The following is a 22,553-nucleotide window of genomic DNA, read 5'->3' on the forward strand; positions in this document are numbered from 1 at the left end:
GGAGTGTCCATCCTTGGTCTAGCTGACAAGGTAGGCAAAGGGGGAGCTTTGCGAGCTGAGGACGCAACAAGATCGTGAGTGTCCTTCTGCACTAACGAAGCGGCTATTTCCTTAATCAGGACTTCTGGAAAAAGGCACTTGGAAAGAGGAGCAAAGAGAAGCTCGGATCTCTGGCACGGTGTAACTCCAGCAGAAAGGAATGAGCAGAGATTTTCTTGCTTTTTTAGGACTCCGGACACAAATGATGCAGCAAGCTCATTAGACCCATCACGTACGGCCTTGTCCATGCAGGACATAATGAGCAAGGAAGTCTCTTTATCTGTCGAAGAGATCTTCCTGCTTAGGGCTCCTAGACACCAGTCTAAGAAGTTAAAAACTTCGAAGGCCCTAAAGATTCCTTTCAAAAGGTGGTCCAGGTCTGAAGATGACCAACATATCTTTGAGCGTCTCATGGCAAGGCGGCGGGGAGAGTCTACAAGACTTGAGAAGTCGCCCTGGGCAGAGGCAGGAACTCCCAAGCCGAGAACTTCTCCCGTGGCATACCAGACGCTCGATCTAGAAGAGAGTCTAGCAGGGGGAAAAGCAAAGGCTGTCTTCCCTAAACTCTTCTTGGACTGCAACCATTCTCCTATCACCCGCAAAGCTCTCTTGGACGAGCGTGCGAGGACGAGTCTAGTAAAGGCAGGAGTGGTAGACGGCATGCCTAAAACAAACTCTGAAGGCGGAGAACGAGGAGCCACAGAAACAAACTGGTCAGAAAACAGCTCTTTGAAAATGGCCAAAACTTTTCTAAAGTCCAAAGAGGGTTGAGTAGACTTAGGCTCGTCCAATTCTGATTGTGGTTCATCTATATGTGCAGCAACATCATCATCAGAAAGTTCCTCATCCGACAACTGATGAGGAAACGGCAACGGAGTGGGTAACGGCTGGTTCGCTGAGTCCGGTCGCACTGGTGCATGCGTGACTGAGCCGGACGCAACGTCATGGAACTGCTGCCCAGTCTGTGAGCTGGCAACAACCATGGTAGCGCGGGGACGCACAGCGTCTACTCCAGACTGTCTAGACTGATGTGGGTGCGCAGTGGAAACCACACTGGGTTGCGGAGGTTGACGCACCGCGTCAAAACAAAGCAACTCTGACGGTTGTTGAACATCCAGAACGTCAACGGCAACCTCCGTGCGTCGCTTAACGTCAACATGCGGCTGGCAGATCAAACTGGAACGCATGGGTGGAGGAACTCTCTCAACTGGTGTGCGTGAGAAGGTTACCTCAGCGTCCACAGGACGCACAACCGATCGCGTGGAGGGTTGTAGGCTAGGTACTGCACTAGCTGGTACGGCAGCAACCTTCTCCGCACGAAAGTCCTGCATCAGAGACGTAAGTTTAGACTGCATGTCTTGCAGTAGAGACCACTTAGGGTCTACGGGAGCAGGTGCGGCGACAGACGGTGTTACTGTCTGAAGCGGTACCGCTTTGCCTCTCTTAGGCGGTGAGCAGTCATCGGATGACGGCAACGAGTTCGAACTGACCCAGTGGCTACAACCGGGCCGTTGGACTTGTGCTGAAGGGACCGATTTACGTTTTAACGGTCGCGAGACCTTGGTCCAAAGTTTCTTGCGAGAAACACCTTCAGAAGACGAGGTATAAATGGGCTCTCTCGTCTTAGTTAGGTAGGAGCGATCTTGGGTAGATACGCCCGATACCACGGAGGGAACGTCTGTTCGCTGATTAAAGCCTCTCGAACCCATGCGTCGTACGACATTGCTTCTCCCCTGGACTTGGGAGCTTGCAAGAGGTCCCGGACTAGGAGGACGACAGGCACGAACAGACGAACCCTCAAGCGCAACACTGTCCACAACACTATCACTTGGCACTTTAGCACTTCCCACTGCACTTTGGCACTTAAGCTCCTTCACATCCGCCATGAGCTGATTACGGTCACTAGCAAGGGACTCAACTCTCTCACCCAGAGCCTGGATGGCACGCATCATATCAGCCATCGATGGTTCCTGAGTGCCAGGAGGGGGGTTAGGAGCAACCACTACAGGGGAAGGAATAGGTTGTGGGGCATGAGGAGAGGATACATCAATAGAACGAGAAGAACTTCTCCTAACTCTATCTCTCTCTAGCCTACGTGTGTACTTTTGAAATTCGATAAAATCGAATTCCGAAAGGCCAACGCACTCCTCACACCGATCTTCCAATTGACAGGTTTTATCCCGACAATTGGAACAAACAGTGTGAGGGTCGATAGAAGCCTTCGGAAGACGCCTAAAACAGTCCCTAGCATTGCATTTCCTAAATTTGGGGACTTGTGAAGGGTCAGCCATTTTGAATTGGTCAAGGGAAATTCCAAAAAACGATCAAAAAGTGATCAACAAAGAATCCGTTATCAAAAAGAGTTCAAGGATTTGTGTGAAGAAAAACCCTGCACAGCAAAAGCTCAAAACTAGAATATAGTACTTCACCAATTAGATGTGAAAAACTCCAGTTTAGCAACAGCGAGTAAAGTACGTCTTGCCGACACGGCGACAGAGAGAAAATTGAGTCTTTGTTTACATTGAGAACTGGGTATCTGGTCGACAGATGGCGCTGTTGGGCACACCCGCAACCTGTGTAGCGATCGCTGGCGAGTTTTTCCGTAGAGTTGTCTGTCGAGCAACAGAGTTGCAGCTATATAATCACCGGCTAAGTTAAATATTGAAAATTAAAGCTTAATATCCAAAACCCAAAACATCAGATCGAGATCCAATCCCAAAAAATTTATATTTTTCCTTTTTAAGGAATCCGTAAGGTAATGGGAAATTTTTAAAACTGTAGGATAGTTTGTGCATTAATATAAACTCTGAAACATAATGAAAACCATATCATCTATGAGTGAAATGGAGGTCATACCTCAAAATCTAAGAATGCATTTAATGACCCTTCTAGATAATGATACAAAATATATTCAGTACATTATTTAGCTCTACAAGATTTAATCATATATTTTTAAAAGCTAAACAATTTCCTCACAGTGGAATTCCATCATCAAACCTTGCTTTTTAACATTTTGGTAAAGAACCACATAACCCACACAGATTCTAATTACAATCAGTTGAAAAATACCAGTGAGTTACACTCCTTGACTCTCATAAGTTTACCAAAAAGGATTTGTACTTGAACTAGGAGTCAAAACTGGGGCAAGGTAAAGAAATAGAAGGGCTAAGCAAGAAGCAAAAATGAAAGGATTGTTGGAAGGGTAAATGGGTTAAGGCAGTGAATCTCGGGGCCAATGAAAGGCAGCAAAGAACAATAAGTACCATGTATGGTGTCATGCATGTTACACTGTAAATACACCATACCAAAGATACACGCAACAGCATCCTTTAAGCTATTCGCTAAAGACGAGCAATGTTGTAAGTTAATAATTTGCCTTTGTATTTTAATATAAAATGTTTATACGTGGTGTTCAAAATATATACTATTTCCTTGCTAATTCTTGATAATCTGGACTATGTTATAGAGATCTAACATTTTGACATTCAGTATACTGTATCTCAATGCATGTACAGTATAAAGTAGAGGATAATATAAAAAATCATCCTTCCACTATATATCTAATAAATATGAGAATGAGCAACATCAGATTACCATTACCCGTAATAAGTAAATCATAAAAATCAGTGTTACTAGGATTAACAGATTTCAGAAGACCCTTTATATTGAAGAGAAGGGACAATCCAGCTAAGAACCATCTTAAATTTGCTTAAATTGGGAAGAGTAAAAATTCCCTTCCAAACTTTCATTATGATAAATAATGCCTTAATAAAACTACAAAATAAAAATGTAATGCAATTTTGCAAGCATTTACAAAAAACAATGTTAAATTTAAAATAATCATAAGCTCATTGGCAAATATTTTTCCAGATAGGGAAAGATTCTCTTGAAGTAGACAAAGAAAGTTGGTCTCGTTTGCTGGAAAGACAAGCCAAATGTCTAAGTACATCTGAGGTATATTCCTTAGAAGTGAGCCTGCATTGCAATCAGGGCTATGACATGGAAAAGAAAGCTGCCAAAATAGGAAGGGTTTCTTAGATGACAAGCTTCATACCAAAGTGGAAGAGGTAAAAAAAACATCCTTTCACACAATTAAATAAATGGAGGTTGTGAGGCAGTGCAAAAATGAGGCCAAAACTTTCTAACACCAGAAAATAGGTATCAGAGTCAAATAAAATAAAACTCTTAAGTCACTTTATGAACTGGGAAAACCAAAAGGAAATATCCTCTGATTCAAAAGGAATACAGTAGTCAAAGGAATCTATCTAGTGTTCTTATCAATGGTAATCAAGGTGAAGAAATGCATCTCAAAAAGAGGTAGAATACTTAAAAGGTGAAAGAGCAAAATGGTTTAAAACGAACCTAGAGAGCAGGAAATCTACATAAAACATTATATGAATCATGCTTGGAAGTAAAATGGAGGTGCCACATTCAATTATCAATATCAGCAAAGCACAAATAATGAATGTATAACCCTCTGTAGAAATGAATTATGACTAAATAGATAAGAGACATCACAATGTGAAGAATGGTTATGTCAAAAGCTTTAAAATGAATGGCAAGAGTGAGAACTAATGGGATTTTTTCCTATTAAAATGTAATTTAATCTCTTGGGTAGTACGATGATATTTTTCTTAAAATACAGTATAATGTTCACAACTCCTCACTCACAACCAAATAGTTTGAATGTGAGGCACTAGTTTCTCTTTTGAATAATCACATCTGTTCTTTGACCATTTCTGTAGTTCAGTGGTATGATAAAATATCAATACTATTCAGTACAAGGTATAAAATCTCTCCAGTTGGATATTTAAAATGGACGGACATTCCACAGGATGTTGATAAAAGCAATTACAATACTGTACTGTATTCAAGAAAATCTGCTAATATAAAAATGTAACAAATCCTCTGACCACCACAAAGACCTCTATATCAATAAATATTATAAATAACTTTGAACCATTGTTTCAACAGAAATTCCAACATATATATGAAATTTAACTCAAAAGATTATTAGACTCACGTTACTGGCTGAAATGGACTTCATTCTGGATAGTTCATCTTGCAAACAGCACACTCAATGTAAAATTTTTATACCAATAACAATACACAAGTTATACACACACACACACACACAAACCAGGGATGAGACTCTACTTGTAAAATTGTAACTCCGGTATCTACAATAATTTTGAGAAAAAAAAATCCACTCAGATATCCAGGATCTACTCAAAATATAGCCCGAAAAGTAAGTTACAAAAAAGAAAAAAATGTATCAAATACCTTGTAAAGTTTACAGAGCTAATAAGGTCAATACTTTTCAGAATCCTAAATGGCTAAAAATTTCTACTCAATCATAGGACTTTCAGTTAAAATCCAGTATTTCATAAATATACTTTAAGAATAATAATTTAGCATGCACATATGAAACTTAAAGATGGTAAGCTATAAAAGAATAATACCAAAATTGCTAAAATTAATCAATAACTTTATAATCCTACATGAAAAATGGGGAGTTTTCTATTTTATCAAATATTGTAATGAGAGCTGTATTACAACTTCTTCAGTATCCACATGCTAGCTGACGATTTGTACAAAATGTAACTGAAAAAGATAGATTTTGTGCACAAATCCATCATTTATCAGCGACCTTATTTGTGGTCTTAGAATGTTCATAAACCCTTCATTCCTGATTAACAAGTGAAATATCTGTTGGCTGTTCAATAGTACCCTAGAGTACATACACATCGTCGAACACAGTATTATATATCAGCAAGAACCTCATTTATGTATTTACGTATGGCTAAGAAAAAAAGAGGGGCTGGAAGTAGGATATCATATCTATGATTAGTTTTTGTAAACATACACAATCTCAGCTTTAAAAATTACATAGGTTTGTTGGATAAACTCATCATTTATAACTGCATGACTTACAGTTTAGGATGGAGGGTCAAGTTCCTCAAAAGAACTCTTCAAATTACTATATCCAGTAAAAGCAAATTTTTCCCCAGTGAGCTTAAGGGTTCCGAATGGCCGGGCACCCAACATTTTGAGAGGCTCGTTGTCATGGAGTAATGTTAAAACTCGGAATGAAAAATTACAAATTTTGAATAGACTGTAATCTATACAAACTAGTCTTTTTGGTAAGATTTTGGCAAAGCCAAAAAAGCTGAATAAACTTTTATTTAAGTGGTTATAGTTGCTGGTGGGTGGAGGGTAAGCCCCGTCCACCTAACAAGTCAGCAAAGCTTTCGCTTTGACCTTAGACCTACGACTTGTGGGGTGGCAGAGGCAAACAGTGTAACTTATGGGATTCTGGTTTGTTTAGTTAGGAAAAATACAAATTGCATGAAAAATATGTGATATCTCCCGATATGAATATAAATCATCGTCCTTCAATAGGAGACTTATCCTTAGGAGGGAGGAAATCCCTGTAACCAAACTGGCTGGTTTTCTTTCCCAAGATTTGTCAAGGCACTTGGCCCTGTACAGGAGCAGAAGTGATAAATCCTATCAATCTCGTAATGACGTGAGCATGATGTTGCTGGTGTTACGCTAAATCCCCACCAGGTCACCGTTAGATGGTCTTTGAAGAACCTATATCTGTGTGAATGATATGCTGTTTGAATGTATAGTCATTTTATGAGAATTGGATTTCCATCCATCCTGGGGGATAGTTTTAAACAAGACTTGTCTGTAAAGAAAAGTTACTGCATCATGAGGGTTATCTGCATCCCAAAGGGAGAGGAATAAAGAGGAAAAAGCCTGACATTCTTACCTATCATTCTAGACTGGCCAAGATGCTTCTTATCCTGTGAAGAAGCTAGGTTTGCTACACCTGCTGAGCAGTTACCACCAGTCTAAGGATAAAGGTATCAAAGGATTTGAGGGTAGTGAAAGTTGTCTGGCATTGCCAGATTTGTCCCAACAACAGGTGGCATCAGCCACCCATTGAGATACTACAACTAGAGAGTTACGGGGTCCTTTGACTGGCCAGACAGTACTACATTGGATCCTTCTCTTTGATTACGGTTCACTTTCCATTTGCCTACATATACACCAAATAGTCTGGCCTATTCATTACAGATTCCTCTCCATCCTCATACACCTGACAACACTAAGATTGCCAAATAATTCTTCTTCACCTAAGGGGTTAACTACAGCAATGTAATTGTTCAGTGGCCACTTTCCTCTTGGTAAGGGTAGAAGAGACTCTTTAGCTATGATAAGCAGCTCTTCTAGGAGAAGGACACTCTAAAATCAAACCAATGTTCCCTAGTCTTGGGTAGTGCCCTAGCCTCTGTACCATGGTCTTCCACTATGTTGAGTTATAGTTCTCCTGCTTGAGGGTACACTCAAGCACACAATTCTATCTAATTTCTCTTTCTCTTGTTTTGTTCAAGTTTTTATAATTTATATAGGAAATATTTATTTCAATGTTGTTACTGTTCTTAAAATATTTTATTTTTCCTTGTTTCCTTTCCTCAGTGGGCTACTTTCCATGTTGGGGCCTCTAGGCTTATAGCATCCTGCTTTTCCAACTAGCTTAGCAAGTAATAATAATAATCTGATACCCATGACTTCAAGTGGTTGAGCTCTGAATGGTTCTTCCATCCTCTAACTGGTTACAGAATAGGAATGTCTGATCATCTCAAAAAGCCATAACTAAACAATGTTCTTGGATACCTTCTTCACCCTTTTGATGCTGAGGAGGAGTCTCTAGCAATCCAGTCTGAAGCTCAGAGTACTCTTGAGGTATCATCAAAGTGCCCTGACAGAGCAGAGAAGCAAGTCATCCCCATTCCCAAGTCACTTTTTGTAGACAAGAGATGGAGGACGCAAACCTGTAGTCATGAACGACTGGGTTCTGGGTCTTGGCCACAAATTCTGGAACGTGAAGGACTCCTCCTTCCATCCTTTGGAATGCCTCATGACATATGAAATGGAATGTAGCTTGGCTATTTTCTTTGCTGAGACTAAGACTGCCAGATATACAGTCTTGAGGGTTAGATCTCTATCAGACGCCCTTCTCCAGAGTTTATACAGGGTCTGTTTGAGAGACCCGAGGTCTCGAATGATGTACCATTTCAGAGGTTTGGGATCCATAGGAGGACAAAATTGTTCAAAGCTCCTAATGAGCATAGAAAATTCCCATTAAGATGAAAGGTCTAAGCCTTCCAGTCTGAATAATTGGCTCAAGGCTGAGTGATAGCCTTTAATCAGGGAGACAGAGGAGCTTGTCCCAATGAAGGTAGATGAGAAAATCACCAATCAATTGTAGGGAGGCTTTGACTGGATGAGTATCCCTTCTGCAACACTAATCGCAGAAGATGGCCCACTTCCCCTGGTAGACAACTGCAGAGGATCTTCGTAGGTATCCAGACATCTGTACAGTGCCTCAAGAAAAGCCTTTCACACAGAGGAAATTGTGCATAGTTACCAACCATGATGTGCAAGGGATGTCACCAAATTGTGGTACCTCTGCAGTTGGGGTTGGAAAGAGGAGGGTGAGCCAGAGGGGTAGTTTAACGGTTTAAAGGACACTCATGAATGGAGGAGGCAAGGGAAAATGACACTGCCCTATCAAGAAGGACAATGCCCTTGAGACTGAGCATATGCATATGACCAGCACCCAAGCCCCCTCTCTGCCCAAGCTTGGACCAGGGAGGGCTAAGCAATGGCTGCTGATGACTCAGCAGATATACCTTTAGGCTCCCCCCAAAAACCCCCATCCTCATCTCACAAGGATGGTGAGGTTGTAGCGACCAAAGGAACAAACAAGCTTGAGCGGGATGAACACCAATCTGGCAATCACCAGGCAAGGACATTACCAATTAGGCCACCAAATCCCTAAGTTCTCTTGGTACCTAGAACGAGTGTCCAGGAAAAAAAACTTGCTGAAAGAAAAGTAGATCTAAGAAGGCAATATTTTTACCAATGTGAATCAGGATGTCAATCAGGAACTGAGTATTTAAGAACATTTAAAGACCACAAATGTGCAATAGTACATGATGAGTTTGTATAACAAACAAATTGGAGGTCATCATAAAGAAAAGTAAAGTCTAAGTCTTTTCAATAGTTGCAAGTCAGTCATTATTCTCTATAGATGTACAGTAAATTATATACTGTAAAATCAACAAATTAAAGTTACGGATTGAAGCACTGTACAAAAATATAAAAGAATAAATACTAAACAATATATAAGATACACAAGAAAAGAAAATAAGAGTATTTTAATCAATTTCATTTGAGTATCAAGCAAGTAGAAAGCTTGCTCTTCTTATTGCAATTTTTTTGTTAAAGTTAAAAATCTATGAAAGTTAAAATGATGCTGGACTTGGTATATATAATACAAATGTATAAACCATATTACCATAACCTGAGATTCTATAAAAAAAAGACTTGTGTGGGGAAGGATAGATGAGAATTTCCCAAGGAACAAGGGGAATTGTTTCCTAGCCATATCCTTCAAGTGAATGAGACTAAACACTTTGGTGGATGATGGAATGATGAAACATTTTCTATCAGTAAGGAGGATTATACCTGTGCTTCCTTGCTCCATATCTAGAAACAAAGAGATCAACATTGAATCGCTTTCTGTATCCTTCATAGCCAACGTAGCGAACCTTGCCATATATCGGTCGCTCCGGAAACTGGCGGTCGTGAACACCACATATGCACCACATTATGCCTGAAGAGAAAAATACCATCAACAATAATTGGAAATCAAATTTCTTGGAATAAAATTCAATCATGAGATAATGGCATTCTTTACATATAACATTTTAGTGGATCATACAAAGAGAGAAATAATATCTTACATATAGAGGACTGTAATGCACGGTTATGGACAGATAAAGTTAAGAGCAAAAGTTTCAAGAATTGGCAAAATGATAATTTACAATAATCAAGAACCACTCTCACAAGGAGTGTACCAGCCCTGAAATGTTGAATTATTTCACTCTGGCTAAATTTCATAGGAGTAAATGTATTCAAGACACATCCCAGTATTCATCTTAATAATGTCTTTAGTAATAATCTAGAATCGTGAGACATATGAATTACTTTATGATGAACTATGTAAATTTACAAGCCATACTACACAGATGCTTTGCATACTTTTGCTGTTACAATTAACATATTTTTGTGAAAATTAGTTTTAATTATCTTTACTTTTCTCTGTATTATCTACATTTTTTCATTTCCTGTAATTGTTTCCATAGAATAGGTATAAATATCACTAAGGGGTGGTTGTCATCTCATAATTCATTACGGTCAAGAGAGGTGTAGACCATAACATGTTGGAAATTATCTATGCTAAAGCATCATCATCATCATTCAGGCTACATCTCCTAAGCTAGGTCAGGTTACGGATTTGGGGATGCAGGAGGTGCTTTAAGAAGCACCTGACCTAACCTAAATGTAACCTGAATGGCAGGGGAAATAATAGCAGCGGAGAAAGAGGACACCTGAGGACTAAAAACAGACTAAATACAGACACACCTTTCTCTTTTCTTATGTTTTAAATTTGCTTTTACTTCTTGTTTCATATAAAGTAAGTCATCTGTTGAAACTCATTTACTACTGGCACAATGATTTGACTAGGTGCATGTGAAACAACAAGGAATGTATTTCACATGAAGGCAGACAGAAAACTGGGATATGTCTGCCCTCGTAAAGGAAGTAGCCTGGCTAGATCTCTCCTACTTCTCCACAGATGCTACAGTTTTCAACTTTGACAGTGTAAAACTTATTGACCTTATAGTCCCTACAAATTTACTTTTAACAAACTACGAAGACATACCTGAATAATTCATAACAATAAAGAAATAAAATCAAAATATCCAATGCAAAAGCACAACACAAACAAATAATAATGGTACAGCAATAGAAACCTTTAAAATAATAAGATTCAAGATGGTAGTTGAAGTTAGATATAATAATTTTCACAAACAATCCTTATAATGACTCCTCTTACCTAAGGGTAAAAAAGCGATTTTGACGAAGGAAAAATCTATTTCTGGGCTCAATCCCTGTGCCGCCCAGTGAAATGCTCCTTATGCACCATTTCAAAGGAATATAACTGCTAATATTACCAGAGAAAAAATGTAAAGGAATGCTAGGTTGAACTAGCTCGCTCACCTAATGGTGTCGGTATAGACTGGGGCGAAATACCAGAGGTCTCGTACCATTTAGATTTCTCCTCTTCGAAATCCCCCAATAGTGAGGTGCCGTTCAACCTCCCCTGCCTCGCAGACCAGTACTACTAACTCAACCCACGCTTGCCCATCACTCCTTTCAAGCACCTGTTTGATTTAAGTCCAAGTTTTTTATTTCGTGTGTTTCATTGGATTTATCATCAACTTTCTCTCGATGGCCGATTCCCAAGATACCCCATCGAAGTTAAGTACCTTATCCATGAGTTTTTAACGAGATTGGGCAGTGTCATCTTTGTTTTTATTATTTAGAAGTGTTTATATATGAGCGGCGTCCCCGTTCTTTCTTTCGCCTCTGCCCTTTGTCTCGTTAGTTCGTCCGTCTTTTATATTCGTTCGATCCTTTAGGAGTTTTTTCCTTATATTCATTTAGTACACCAACTTTATGCTTTCATATAAAATGGGCTTTTGTATGAAACAGAACATTTTTGTATCTATTTATTGATTGTCAAATATATTCCATTCTCTAGAATAGCAAATGATTCCAAAGTAGATTACTTGATTTTACTTATTAAAAGGGGGAGATTATCCAGCTCTACCAGACGAACTAGACTCTTACAGAGCTGGCCTGTATACATTCGGGAGGAAAAATATAATATAAAATAAATATTAGTGATAAAAAATAAGATATAAAATCTGCTATCAATAGAAGTTTAAATTTTACTTACCAGATGTGTTATATAAAAATGTTAAAATCATATAAACAAAAACTCTCAGAATCCTATAAAATGTCAGTTTTCTGACAAACATAAAATTCCTTGTCTTCTAAGAGCTCTGTATTCAATAAAATACTTTATTGTGGTACATAATCCTTAAAAAGGGAATTTAATTCTTTTTATTGTGGTACATAATTCTTAAAAAGGGAGTTTAATTCTTTTTATTGTGGTACATAATCCTTAAAAAGGGAGTTTAATTCTAAGTTGTGGTAAATTTATTGCTGATTTAGCAACATCACCTGCTTTTTCCATTACCAACAATTCTAACATGGGGGTGGAATCCAGCATATTATAATATTTATCCCTTAAAAATAAAATTTGCTAAGGAGCTCTCTAATTTGTAATACCATTGGTACTTATGTATACTGTATAACCTTTTAAAGCACCTATGACACTTCTTGAACCAGAAAAAAATAAAAATTCAAGATTCACCATATCTCCTTCAATTATTGCAACAATGTTAATTTCTAGTAAAATTGGTTATAGGTCACATGTAAATACTTTTGCTTCCTTTATCATCATCAGCTATTACTATTCCAATGCAGGAAAAAGGCCTCCGACATGACCTTCCACTAGCATCTGTTTACAGTCTTTCTATGCCAGCCAGCCTATACCCCCAACTTTTCTTAGCTAGTCACTCCAACATCTCTTCCTTCCCTGCTTCTTCTACAATTTTTAGGGGCCCATTTTGTTATCCGTAATGTTCATTTATTATCTGTCACTCATTAAATGCCCTGCCCATGTCGATTTCTTTTTCTTACATGTTATTAAACTATCCTCTACTTTAATTTGCTCTCATATTCATGTTTCTCTTTTTCTATCAATAGGTGTTATTCCCATCATTATTCTTCCAATAGCTCCTCGAGTTATAACTAGCGTATGTTCTAAGGATCTAGTACGGCTCAAAGTTTCTGATGCATAAGTTAACACTGGTAGGACCATCTGATTAAATTCTTCTCTTTCTAGAGAAAGTGGCATTTCAATTTTCATTAATTTCATTTTGTTTAACAAAAGCTCTATATCCCCTGTTTATCCTTTATCTAATTTTGGTATCATGTCCTGGGGAAACAATTATTGTCTCCCCTAAGTATGTATTTTCATTAATAATCTCCTTTCAACATTTACAATGAACATTATGTTTTACTCATTCATTTTCAGTCTTATATTTCTGCTTTCTATAGTCAAATTTTCTACCATCTTTTCCAATTCCTCCTACGACTCACTAAATAGAACTATGTCATCATCAAATCTCGACTTGTTAAGGTATTTCTCATTAATGTCAAATCCTATATTTGCCCAATCTAGATTCTTAAAAACTTCTACCATTAATTATCATCAGATATTATCATTAATTATCATTATCATTAATCTATCTATCTATATCTACCATTAATTATCATTAGATATTATTATCAATTATCATTATCATTAATATATCTATCTATATCTATCATGGCACCTCTGCCAATTTTAGGAGGTAGCCGACATAAAAATAAACAAGGGGGGATTTTTTTTTCTCATCATTCCTCCCTGCCTTACGAGAGACTCAGCCAACTTTGGCTGATACTGCTGGGGTGCCACAGCCCACACCCCTCCATCTTCAACAACATATGAAGCTTTAAATACTGACTTCCCTACTGCCGCTACCTCAGCGATAGTAAAAGGGCCTATCAGAACCATGTCACAATTGCTTGACATTCATTTCTATCACTAGCAAGCCATGGTTGAAAAAAGAGTGATGGAAAATACCCTGGGAGTGCATCAGATGATAATGTGCCGAGACTGCATATAGCCCAAAAATTTAGTCGTATAGGTTTAGAAACTCATCAAATCTCACTTAAGATTATATTAGCAAGACTTATACCGATTCCCTTCATGGAAATGTTGGACACTAGTCATTAAGTAATGACCACTGAATATTCTACTGATACCTCGCATACTATAATCAATACTAATCGTTCCTTTCAAGAGTTATTTACCGTTCACATAATATAGTTTATGGTTATCACTTTTATACCATTAATCTTTTCCATTAAATAGGGCATAAGACTATGATTCAATGCATAGGATGAAATTCCATGTAGCCTTCAAACTGAACCAACTGTAGTACAAGAAAAATCTGTATTTCACAACAGTAAAATCTCCTGATTCTCAAATCTTGACAGATGAATTCACATGAGTTTGCCAATTAACCAAAACAAGAATAGTGAGAGGGTCTCTTAAAAATAAATAAGCATGATGATAATTGTTAATTATACCTATTGTGCCTCATTCCATCTTTGAATACAAGTTCATACAACACTGAACAACTAGGCACAGCAATCTTATGGAATTTCCTTGGCAAATACCAAATGAAAGTAATGCTGGCTAAACTATCCCTCATTAGAGATGTGTTTAACACAAAGTATATACATACATACATACATATACCATGGCACTTAACCCAATTTTGGGGGGTAGCCGACATCAACAAAGAAACAAAAAAAAAAGGGGACCTCTACTCTCTACGTTCCTCCCAGCCTAACAAGGGACTCAACCGAGTTCAGCTGGTACTGCTAGGGTGTCACAGCCCACCCTCCCACATCATCCACCACAGATGAAGCTTCATAATGCTGAATCCCCTACTGTTGCTACCTCCGCGGTCATCTAAGGCATCGGAGGCAGCAGCAGGGCCTACCGGAACTGCGTCACAATCGCTCGCCATTCATTCCTATTTCTAGCACGCTCTCTTGCCTCGCTCACATCTATCCTCCTATCACCCAGAGCTTCCTTCACTCCATCCATCCACCCAAACCTCGGCCTTCCTCTGGTACTTCTCCCATCAACTCTTGCATTCATCACCTTCTTTAGCAGACAGCCGTTTTCCATTCTCTCAACATGGCTAAACCACCTCAACACATTCATATCCACTCTAGCTGCTAACTAATTTCTTACACCCGTTCTCACTCTCACCACTTCGTTCCTAACCCTATCTACTCGAGCTACACCAGCCATACTCCTTAGACACTTCATCTCAAACACATTCAATTTCTGTCTCTCCATCACTTTCATTCCCCACACCTTCGATCCATACATCACGGTTGGTACAATTACTTTCTCATATAGAACTCTCTTTACATTCATGCCCAACCTTCTATTTTTTACTACTCCCTTAACTGCCCCCAACACTTTGCAACCTTCATTCACTCTCTGACGTACATCTGCTTCCACTCCACCATTTGCTGCAACAACAGACCCCAAGTACTTAAACTGATCCACCTCCTCAAGTAACTCTCCATTCAACATAACATTCAACCTTGCACCACCTTCCCTTCTCGTACATATCATAACCTTACTCTTACCCACATTAACTCTCAACTTCCTTCTCTCACACACTCTTCCAAATTCTGTCACTAATCAGCCAAGCTTCTCTTCTGTGTCTGCAACCAGTACAGTATCATCCACAAACAGCAACTGATTTACCTCCCATTCATGGTCATTCTCGTCTACCAGTTTTAATCCTCGTCCAAGCACTCGAGCATTCACCTCTCTCACCACTCCATCAACATACAAGTTAAACAACCACGGCGACATCACACATCCCTGTCTCAGCCCCACTCTCACCAGAAACCAATCACTCACTTCATTTCCTATCCTAACACAAAGTATATATAAAGTAAATATTACTCCCAATAAGTCACTTGACAAATTAAAGTTTTGTTTCTTTAAAACCAGTTTGCACTTATGTATAAACACCAAAACCTTGGATAAAATATCCTTTTTACAATGCTAAAAATATGTACAGTATTCAGATGAACACTAAAGAAATTAGGATGAAGATCAAATGTACTAACCAGTGTATCCATTTGGATCACGACCATCCAAGTTATATCTGTCATTTAAATATATTGCAGTGGCTAAAGCTTCTTCAGGACTGGCTGACCACTCTAAAATCTTTTTTGCCCAGTAGATTCGCACATATCCATGCATCTTCCCATGTTTCATCAGCTGAATCTAAAGATTAAAAGAAATAAAAAAATGAGTTTCTCATGAATATTACCTTAATTTACACAAGAAAATTAAAATTTTGATAAAATTGTTATTTCTATACTTCCTGATCTTCATATTGCTTCTCCAGAAACCTGATTATTATAATTGACACTTACCCATAAAAACTTTTTAAAATTTCAATTTCCCCATTTCACGTCAAACAATATATGCCCTTAACAAATAAACAGAACCCTCTATCATAAGTGATAGGAACCCTAGGTTGTCACCATGGGACATACAGATTTCAGTTTCAATGTCAAAATTATTCCTCCTCTTGATGCTATGAGTAGCCGATGTGGGAAGGAGGGTGGAAATGTATATGAACATCAGGTGAGTATAGAAATAGTACATCTTATCATTAAAATTCTAATTATTTCTAAGAATCTCCTTAGATGTTCATATTTCTGACTCCCACAAACTGTTAGAGGTGGGATGCAACTGAAGGAATAAGGGGGATAAATTCTAGTAGAAGCAATGCAACGATGTTACGGTTACAAACCTGGTCTAGAATACTTGTGTAGCTTACTTTGATAAAAAATTAAATTGCGGTTTGAGATACGGGATTCTAAATTGTTAACTAAAAATAAAAATACAGTACTTTAGATTGGCTCTGTGAGATAATATTTTAAAAACGCCTACTGTATTTGGTCTGCCCTTGAGTTGTTGCTAGAAATTTTCCACTCAAAAATTTCTACAAACATCTATGAAGTAGCAGTGCTGCAAATATCAAGCATCTTCACTCTGAAGCATTGATGATTTTTGCATCTAATTCACTGTGCGCTTCTATGATCAAATTAAGGTCATATATGATTTGAAGCAAAAGAAAACGGGAACATTTAAAAAAATTTTAAATCTTATGGGTAAGTGTTGATTAAACTAGGCTTCTGGAGAAGATGCAATATGAACATCAGGGGAGTCATAGAAATAATTATAATTCATAAATAACACAAACCTTTTCCATAACATAACTCCTGCTATGCTAAAGCAATACTAAAATCAATTATACTTTATTTTTCCATAAATATTCAGCCAGCGACAAAGTGAAATTTCCCTAACCAAGTACAAGATAGTAAAAAAGATTCTTCATATATATAAAATTTAACAACATTACTACTACAATGAAATAGTTAATCTAAGACTCAATATACAATATTATCCTTACTAATAATAGTACCTTATAAAAATATTTAGAACACAACATAGCACATCATTAGAGTTGATTATTCATTGCACAAAAATAAAATTACTACCAAAATCTATCTTGAATTAGGTTATCATATTGCATGTAATTGGTCATAAGCTTTCACATGTCAACTGGAAACTACTTAATAGAAAACTTTATATAAATATATACCCATTTCTTGCAAACAAAACTCAAACAAAATCAAACAAGAAACTTAACCAGACGAATTCAGTTATATATGCCGTGCAAAATAATATAAACAAAATTCAGTAAAGTACTACATATGAATGTGCTTTTTTTCCTAGAAATATAATGTAATTTTCATTATCAGTATGCCTCCTCTTTCTTTTTGTGACAAACTGTTGAGGATTTACATATTAATAAAATATCACAAATTTTAAGTAATTAATATTTTTCCTAATAGTACTTACCTCGAACTACTTTCTTAAGAGTATCTGGGATCTCCTCCCATCTGACCAGAATTTTGTGTAGTTTACCCTACTCCTGTTTTCTATGCAGGGTAATCTCTGGCGGAGTGATACGCGCTCAGAGACGACCCGGGGTCAGAGAGCATGCTTGCTCAGGTCTCGATCTCCAGTAAGTTTTGACAGATAGATTTCTATTAAGTCCTGTAAGGCACTCGAAAGTAGTTCGAGGTAAGTACTGTTAAGAAAAATACAAAATACTTAAAATTTGTGATTTGTTCCAACACGGAGTACTTACCTCGAACTACTTTCTTAGGAGACTTCTACCTTAGGAGGTGGGAGTGTACCACAGGACCCAGAGACCGTGATGAGGAGAGAAAACACGAGAAATAGGGAAAACTACCCAAAAAACTATCTTAGTGTCTACGTAACTCACCTCTGTAAAATCCTTGGAGAAGTATCCATTCACTGACGATGTATCCCATGGAAGTTAAAGGATTTCAGGGTCATTTCAGGGAAGGTAATAAGGGAACAGGGGGGGGTAAGGAAGGAACCTGTGTCTCTTGGACTTATTGCCCGTGGTTTCCCTGGGGCTACACCTTTAAATCTTTTGAAGCGCTGAAATGACGGGACAGAGAGAAAATCCGTCCAGGGACCTCCTCGAACATTCCTTCAAGTAGTGAGCTGTGAAGGTTGACTGACTAGCCCAAGTACCCGCCCGCAGGATTTGGCTGACTGCCAAGTTCTTCTCAAAAGCCAACGAAGTACTAAGTCCTTTGATGTCGTGGGGTCTAGGCTTACCCGGAATAGGAATCCCTACACTACTGTAGGCTCTCATGATCACTTGCCGTAGCTAGAAGGAGATCGTATTTTTGGAGACTGGTTTCTTTACTAATCCTGAAGAAACGATCAGACTCTTGATTTCGGGTCTAAGTCTGGCTGTCCTCTCCAAGTACTTCCGTACTACTCTGACAGGACACAGCCGCAAGTCCCTCGGGTTGTCCGAACGTGGGATTGCCGGCACCGAGAATCCTTCAAACTTAGGGTCCCAGACTGCTGGGTTCTGGGTCTTGGCCATGAAGGATGTTACGAACCTGAAGGTAGCTTCACGCCAGCCCTTCGAGTGTGACACCTCGTATGAAAGTCCATGAAGCTCCCCTACCCGTTTTGCTGATGCCAGTGCTAACAGAAAAACTGTCTTGAGGGTGAGCTCCTTGTCCAAGATGTCCTTTAGGGGTTCGAAGGGAGGTTCTGACAGCATCTTCAGGTCTCTAGCCACGTCCCACTGGGGCACCCTAACTGCTTGAGGGGGGCACGACTGCTCGAAGCTCTTGATGAGCATCGAGAGGTATCTGGAGGAACCCAGGTCGATGCCCTTCAGGAGGAAGACTTGTCCTAGGGCGGCTCGGACTCCTTTAATGGCTGGGATGGACATATTTACCTCCTCCCTGAGATAGACTAGGAAGTCCGCTATCTCCGGGATGGAGGCTTTCAACGGCTTGATGTTCTTCGTGACGCACCATTTAGCCTGGTACACAGCGGCTGACGACCGTCTCAGGTAACCTGACATCCTTGTTGCGGTCTTCGCCGAATACCCTTCCTTCCTCAGGAGACACTCGATAGCCTCCACGCGTGAAGGCAGAGGGACCGCGGGTTTTCGTGGAACCTTTGGAAGTGTGGCTGCCGGAGAAGGTCTGATCTGTCCGGAAGGGGCCAAGGTGGAAGGCGCGCCAGTTCCTTTAGATCCGCGAACCACTCTCTCTCCGGCCACCAGGGCGCTACCAAAGTCATCCACAGGTTGTCCGCTCTCCTTACCCAGTTGAAGACTTGCCTGAGCATTCCAAAGGGAGGGAAGGCATAAACATCGAGGTTGTCCCAAGGATGCTGGAAGGCGTCCCGGATCTGGCACAGGAGAACAAAACACGGGGAGCTGTGCGTTCAGCCTCGTGGCGAAGAGGTCTATTACTGGCGAGCCCCACTTCTGCATCAGAGTCTTGGCCACTTCTCGGTGCAAGGACCACTCGGACCCCCCCACTTGACCCATTCTGCTGAGGCCGTCGGTCAGGACGTTCCTCTTCCCTGGAATGAATCTGGCCGAGATCTTGATCTGCTCCATTTCGGCCCATTCCAGGAACTCCAACGTGAGGCCGCACAACTCCTTCGATTTTAGCCCTCCTTGCTTCTTTATGTAGGCCACCATCGTGGCATTGTCGCACATCAGTGCCACGGTGTTTCCCCTGAGCCTCTGAACGAACTCTAGGCACGCCCTTTGCACTGCCATCATTTCCAGTACGTTGATGTGTAGTTTCTTCTCTTCGGCTACCCACCTTCCTCTCGCTGTGCTGTCGAGGAGATGAGCACCCCAAGCCTCCTTGGATGCGTCCGTGAACAGGAGCATCTCCGGAGGGTCGGCCGCGAAGGGCAATCCCTTGAGGGTGTTCGATCTGTCGTGTCACCACTCGAGGACCTCCTTCGTCTCCGGGGACATCGGGACCACCTTGTGTGGGGAGTCTCTCTGGTTCCAGGCCTCCTTCAGGTTCCATTGTACTCCCCTGAGTTTGAGTCTCCCCTGTGGGAGTAGCTTCCCCAATGACACGAGGTGGCCAATCAACCTCTGCCAGTCCCTGGCTCTCCTGGGCTGATCCGACAGGAAGGGCCGTAGGATCTCCCTGGAAGGGAAGGCTCTCGCCAACCGGGAGTCCAGGACCATCCCGAGGTAGGTCATCCTGGTGGAGGGTATCAGTTGGGACTTCGCCAGGTTGATGGTGATACCCAGGACGTTGCAGAACTGCAGGAGCTTCGCGCCTTGCCCCCTCAGTACTTCCCTTGAGCCTGAAAGCAACAACCAGTCGTCCAGGTACCAAATCAGGCGGATGCCTTGTTCGTGTGCCCAGGCTGAGACTGTCGCGAAGATCCTCGTGAAGACCTGAGGGGCTGAGGGCAGACCGAAGCAGAGGGTCTTGAACTGTAACGTTTGGGTACCCCATTTTACCCTTAGGTACTTCCTGCTGGAGGGGTGGACAGGGACCTGGAAGTATGCATCCTTGAGGTCTATGGACATCATGAAGTCTCCTTCCCTCAAGGCCGCTAGGACCGACTTCGGAGTGTCCATCTTGAAGTCGGTCTTGCACACGAACCTGTTGAGGGCTGAGAGGTCTATGACCAGTCTCCAGCTCCCTGTCGCTTTCTCCACCAGGAAGAGTCTGCTATAGAACCCTGGACCTGGGTTCTTGACTGGTTCCATTGCCCCTTTCGCCAGCATAGCAGAGACCTCTTCTTACAGGGCCGTCCTTCTCAAGGGGTCCTTCGGTGCCAACCATTCAACCTGTAGATCTGGTATCAGAGGTGGGGGGTCCACCAGAAAGGGCAACCTGTATCCTTCTTTCTGGACTGTCACGGTCCACGGGTCCGATCCGTGGTCCCGCAATGCTTGCCAAGAATGTTTGAGGCATCCCCCCACCTGAGGCTTTGGCAGGAGTAGGGGGCCTCTTTCCCTATCTCCTTTGAGAGGCGTGGCCCGAACGACCTCTTCTGGCGGCTGAATAGGAGGGCCTGAAGGCTGACTGCGCAGCCAACGTTCCCCTACGGGAGGGCTGCGAAGGTTGCTGCCAGGATGTAGAAGGGGCGTCTCTCCTGGGTTGGTTAGGTGAGGCGCGAGGGGGAGAGGGACGTCAGAGGGTGTCCTTCTATGGGTGGGTCTTCTTGCTGGAGGGGCCCTCGGCTCTCCCGCATCCTTTAGTTTCCTCACCCTCTCCACTGTCTCTTCCACCTCCCTGAGGGGGAAGACTGAGTCATCCCACAGTGGAAGGCTCCTCAGGGACCTCGCTTCCCTGTCAGGGAGCCGCCTTACTAGTCTGTTTGTGCTATGGACTGATAGGAAAGGAACTTCAGGGCCTTACTTCCCGAGCTAATCAGCTCCTTCAGCAAGGCCTGATTCTCTGGGATTGAGAGGTCGTGCAAGGACTGGAACCCTACCAGCGTGGAGGCCCCCCAATCCAGCCACGACGACATGTGAACTAAGTCCCTGGACAGCTCCTCCATCATGGAAGTCTCCACTGGGGAGAAAAAAAACGTGGGCAGTGGTAGCCCTCTCCTCTGCTGCACCCAGTCCCAAGATGGCGACTGCTGGTTCCACTGCACAGGGCCCCGCGCGGTGTCCTTCCGGGAGGTAGAACCGGGACTGTCTTCAGGCCCTGGATAAGTCTAGCGGCGCTCTGGCTCTTGGGAGCTTCCACATGGTTGGCCACGATCTTGTTAACATGCGCCAATCCTAGCTTCACATCTTTAGCTAAAAGGAGGGCTAGCGAGGGCCTCTGTTGTACATGCGGATCCACCAGCCTGCTGAGGCTCGAGAGCCAGACTTCGTCAGTAGAGGGCTCCGGTTCGTCCAGCCTACGGTGCCGTCTGATGAGGCCTATCACACTCCTGTATGCAGAAACCTCCGCTGGCCAACCTTCTTCCCCGTCCTCTACATTGTCCGTTGGGCGTCCTAGTTCTCGTGACGGAGGACCTTCGACGGGGGGAGTCGTACGTGGAGGAGGCATCTTCCTGGAGTGGTCCAGTCTCCTCGCTTCAGGCAGTAGGACGGGCATCGCCGCTGGAACGGAGGCCTCTGTCCTGGATTTATCCCTTCTTCCGGTGGACCAGGGGTCTGCGGGCTTGCTCGTCGAAGAAAGGGGTTTCTCTCGCTCCGGATGATGCATCGTAGATCTTGAGGCCGGGACGCGGCTGCCAGACAGAAGGGGCGACTCTCTCTGCTGGGCAGATGGAGTCGGAACCTTCGCGGACTTAAGCCTGTCCCTTGGTGCCTGATGGGACGAGTCCCTCCGTCGGTCATACTTACTGCTGGAGACAAAACCTACCGGTGAGCGGGACCTAGGGCGCCATCCCGAGGTGCCCGCGACAGCTGTAGCCCCCAGGAGTTGGCTACGGGGGGATGGAGACT

At 41.6% G+C, this 22,553-nt stretch overlaps 1 protein-coding gene across 3 annotated transcripts in view; it reads right to left on the reverse strand.

Moving 5' to 3' along the window:
• Window positions 1–2,651: 2,651 nt before the first annotated feature.
• The window catches only part of LOC137616310 (deoxyribodipyrimidine photo-lyase-like), a 107,680-nt gene continuing 87,778 nt past the window's right edge, over window positions 2,652–22,553 (reverse strand). For 2 of the 3 annotated variants that reach the window (XM_068345956.1, XM_068345958.1), the window contains exons 10-11: window positions 15,805–15,964; window positions 2,652–9,730 (exon numbers count right to left, since the gene is read on the reverse strand). In XM_068345956.1, the coding sequence (XP_068202057.1) occupies window positions 9,564–9,730; window positions 15,805–15,964 (327 nt within the window). In that variant the 3' untranslated portion in view covers window positions 2,652–9,563. The remainder of the gene's footprint in view (window positions 9,731–15,804; window positions 15,965–22,553) is intronic. The other variant, XM_068345957.1, reaches the window with a different exon arrangement.

Source organism: Palaemon carinicauda, chromosome 22, assembly GCF_036898095.1.
Source record: "Palaemon carinicauda isolate YSFRI2023 chromosome 22, ASM3689809v2, whole genome shotgun sequence".
Classification (NCBI taxonomy): domain Eukaryota; kingdom Metazoa; phylum Arthropoda; class Malacostraca; order Decapoda; family Palaemonidae; genus Palaemon; species Palaemon carinicauda.